Raw genomic sequence first — 3,372 nt, 5'->3', positions numbered from 1 at the left:
CGTAATAATATTATACAAATTTACGTCGAAAATGCGCATTATTATTTTCTCAATAAACATGTCGGCTCTCTATTACGTTAAATTATGCTAAATCTCAGCAAATTTGATGCATACCATGCATACAAATATGCCATCCATCTCTGCAGTTGGATGCAGTATGTATCTCACTCTAAACTGATTTTATTCATCAGGGAATACAGTTTCACATAGAGATTAATTACTGCTTCTAGCTTTATAATTAGTATGGAGTTATAAAAGTTATATCAATTTTTCTGATAGTAAATTCAAAGCATTTTCCTAATAAAAATGTTTTTGTTTTTTTTAAAAATGAAAATAATTTAAAACCTAAATCTTGACTTCTAAATGATATACTTTTAGTAAAAAATTTAATCTGTACCTTTTTACTTTTTTAAATTTTACGTAAAACAAACAGAGACACCTAGCGGTAAAATTTGGTACTAAAAACCAGTGTGCTTTGTAGTGCTTTAAATTCTCTGCCCAATAACCCCCCCCCCTTCCCACTCTTATCTACAAATCACACGGCTTTCTATTTAATATAAAATTATATATTGCTGTACTCTGCACAGTGCACACACACCTAGGCCACTCAATTCTTCAATATTTAAAACACTCAAAACATATGCATAAAAAGAGTGCAATTTTTACGCAATTTTAATGCTAAGAAAGACAATTTTAATTCTTTTAAAAAGTTTATTTTTTCAATTTATTTGGAAAATGCAATATGTGCCGTATTTGAAAGTTAAGATATTTCACAAATAATTTAGATTTAGAGTTTTAGGCAATTACGCAAATTGAGCGTATTTATACGCAATCTGTATACCTAAAATAAAATGATACACATCTCCACAAATTCCTGATATTTTTACTTAAAGCTGGGTTATAAAATATTTACTTTAGAAAAATTAGATATTTACACTAATTTGAAATCTAGACTTAAGCAAATTTGCGTTTTAATTGCGTAATTGGAGCCAAAATATTATGTGTTTACGTTGCTTACGCAATTTGGATAGCTGGGTAAACTGGATATTCGGGGCTGACTCCGGGGGCATGTGTCAAGGGTCCTAACTTTTTCGACATTACAGGATAGGGGGGGGGGGATAGAGTTATCTCGTTTGGGGTAATTCCCCCTTTGAAATGTAGTTTTCACTTGTACAGGTGGTGGGGGGTGGGCTTAACCCATAGACCCCCCCCCCCCTACAAAAATGCCAGCCTGGTTAAATCTTCCCTGGAACCTTTTGGGTCTAAATCCCCCTGGAACATTTTGGTTTAACTTTTAAAGGGGGGTGGGGGGCAAATCCATATAGCCCCATCTGTATATACTCCTGCCTGGAAGTTCCTGGAACCCTAAAACCTTCCCTAGCAGATTTTTTAAAGTTATAATTGGATAAGTTTCTATTTTCTGTAATCTTAACCAATTTAACAAAATGCATGTTTTTAATCATATGTTCTTATCCGATCTCGGTTAAGGAATATAAATTAAATCCTGCATCTTTAACGACTTTCCCGATCTCAAACGCATTTCTGCTTTCTTATCCGACCTTCATACGCCTTAAATTTAATCTTAACCGATTTAACAAAATGCATGTTTTTAATCATATGTTCTTATCCGATCTTGGTTAAGGAATATCAATTAAACCCTGCATCTTTAACAACTTTCCCGATCTTAAACGCATTTCTGCTTTCTTATCCGCAACCCATCCTTGCTTTTCATACAACCCTGATAAAAATGTTGGTTTTATATGAAACCCGTCCTGTCTCTTCATTAAACCCTGATAACAATATTGGTTTATCTGCAACCCTCCCTGTCTCTTCATACAACCCTGATAACAATATTGGTTTATCTCCAACCCTTCCTGTCTCTTCATACAACCCTGATAATTATATTTGTTTATCTCCAACCCTTCCTGTCTTTTCACACAACCCTGATAATAATATTGGTTTATCTGCAACCCCTCCTAGCTCTTCAAACAACCCTGATAACAATATTGATTTATTTCCAACCCTTCCTGTCTCTTCATATAACCCTGATAACAATATTGGTTTATCTCCAACCCTTCATGTCTCTTCATACAACCCTGATAACAATATTTGTTTATCTGCAACCCGTCCTGTCTCTTCATACAACCCTGATAACACTATTTGTTTATCTGCAACTCGTCCTGTCTCTTCATACAAACCTGATAATAATATTGGTTTATCTCCAACCCATCCTGTCTCTTCATACAACCCTGATAACAATACTGGTTTATCTCCAACCCTTCCTGTCTCTTCATTCAACCTTGATAACAATATTGCATGGTTTATCTCCAACCCTTCCTGTCTCTTCATACAACCCTGATAGTAATATTGGTTTATCTCCAACCCTTCCTGTCTCTTCATTCAACCCTGATAACAATATTGCATGGTTTATCTCCAACCCTTCCTGTCTCTTCATACAACCCTGATAACAATATTGGTTTATCTCCAACCCGTCCTGTCTCCTGATACAAACCTCATAACAATATTGTTTTATCTGAAACCCGTCCTGTCTCTTCATTAAACCCTGATAACAATATTGGTTTATCTGCAATCCTTCCTGTCTTTTCATACAACCTTGATAAAAATATTGGTTTATGTGCAACCAGTTCTGTCTCTTCATAGAAACCTGATAACAATATTGGTTTATCTCCAACCCTTCCTAGCTCTTCATAAAACCATGATAACATTATTGCATGAATTATCTCCAACCCTTCCTGTCTTTTCACACAACCCTGATAATAATATTGGTTTATCTGCAACCCGTCCTAGCTCTTCATACAACCCTGATAACAAGATTGGTTTATCTCCAACCCTTTCTGTCTCTTCATATAACCCTGATAACAATATTGGTTTATCTCCAACCCTTCCTGTCTCTTCATTCAACCCTGATTACAATATTGCATGGTTTATCTCCAACCCTTCCTGTCTCTTCATACAACCCTGATAACAATATTGGTTTATCTAAAACCCATCCTTGCTTTTCATACAACCCTGACAACAATATTTGTTTACCTCCAACCCTTCCTGTCTCTTCATTCAACCCTGATAACAATATTTGTTTATCTGCAACCTGTCCTGTCTCTTCATACAACCCTGATAACAATATTGCATGGTTTATCTCCAACCCTTCCTGTCTCTTCATACAACCCTGATAACAATATTGGTTTATCTGAAACCAATCCTTGCTTTTCATACAAACCTGATAACAATATTGTTTTATCTGAAACCCGTCCTGTCTCTTTATTAAACCCTGATAACAATATTGGTTTATCTGAAACCCGTCCTTGCTTTTCATACAACCCTGATAACAATATTGTTCTGAAACCCGTCCTG

General features: G+C 35.4%; 1 protein-coding gene across 1 annotated transcript; it reads left to right on the top strand.

Annotated features, from left to right (window-relative positions):
* The first annotated feature begins 1,747 nt into the window (after positions 1–1,747).
* Positions 1,748–2,359, top strand: LOC111715718 (uncharacterized). Its single transcript, XM_023491082.1, has one exon. It carries the CDS (start codon positions 1,748–1,750, stop codon positions 2,357–2,359), a length of 612 nt encoding a protein of 203 aa, XP_023346850.1.
* The last annotated feature ends 1,013 nt before the right edge of the window (positions 2,360–3,372 follow it).

Source organism: Eurytemora carolleeae, unplaced genomic scaffold (assembly GCF_000591075.1).
Source record: "Eurytemora carolleeae unplaced genomic scaffold, Eaff_2.0 scaffold1853, whole genome shotgun sequence".
Taxonomy (NCBI): domain Eukaryota; kingdom Metazoa; phylum Arthropoda; class Copepoda; order Calanoida; family Temoridae; genus Eurytemora; species Eurytemora carolleeae.
The sequence above is the reverse complement of the archived record's forward strand: the minus strand, read 5'-3'. Positions and strand labels throughout refer to the sequence as shown.

Bases quoted from the DNA above. Each gene is read 5' to 3' on its own strand.
- LOC111715718 (XM_023491082.1), top strand. From the start codon at position 1,748: ATGTTGGTTTTATATGAAACCCGTCCTGTCTCTTCATTAAACCCTGAT.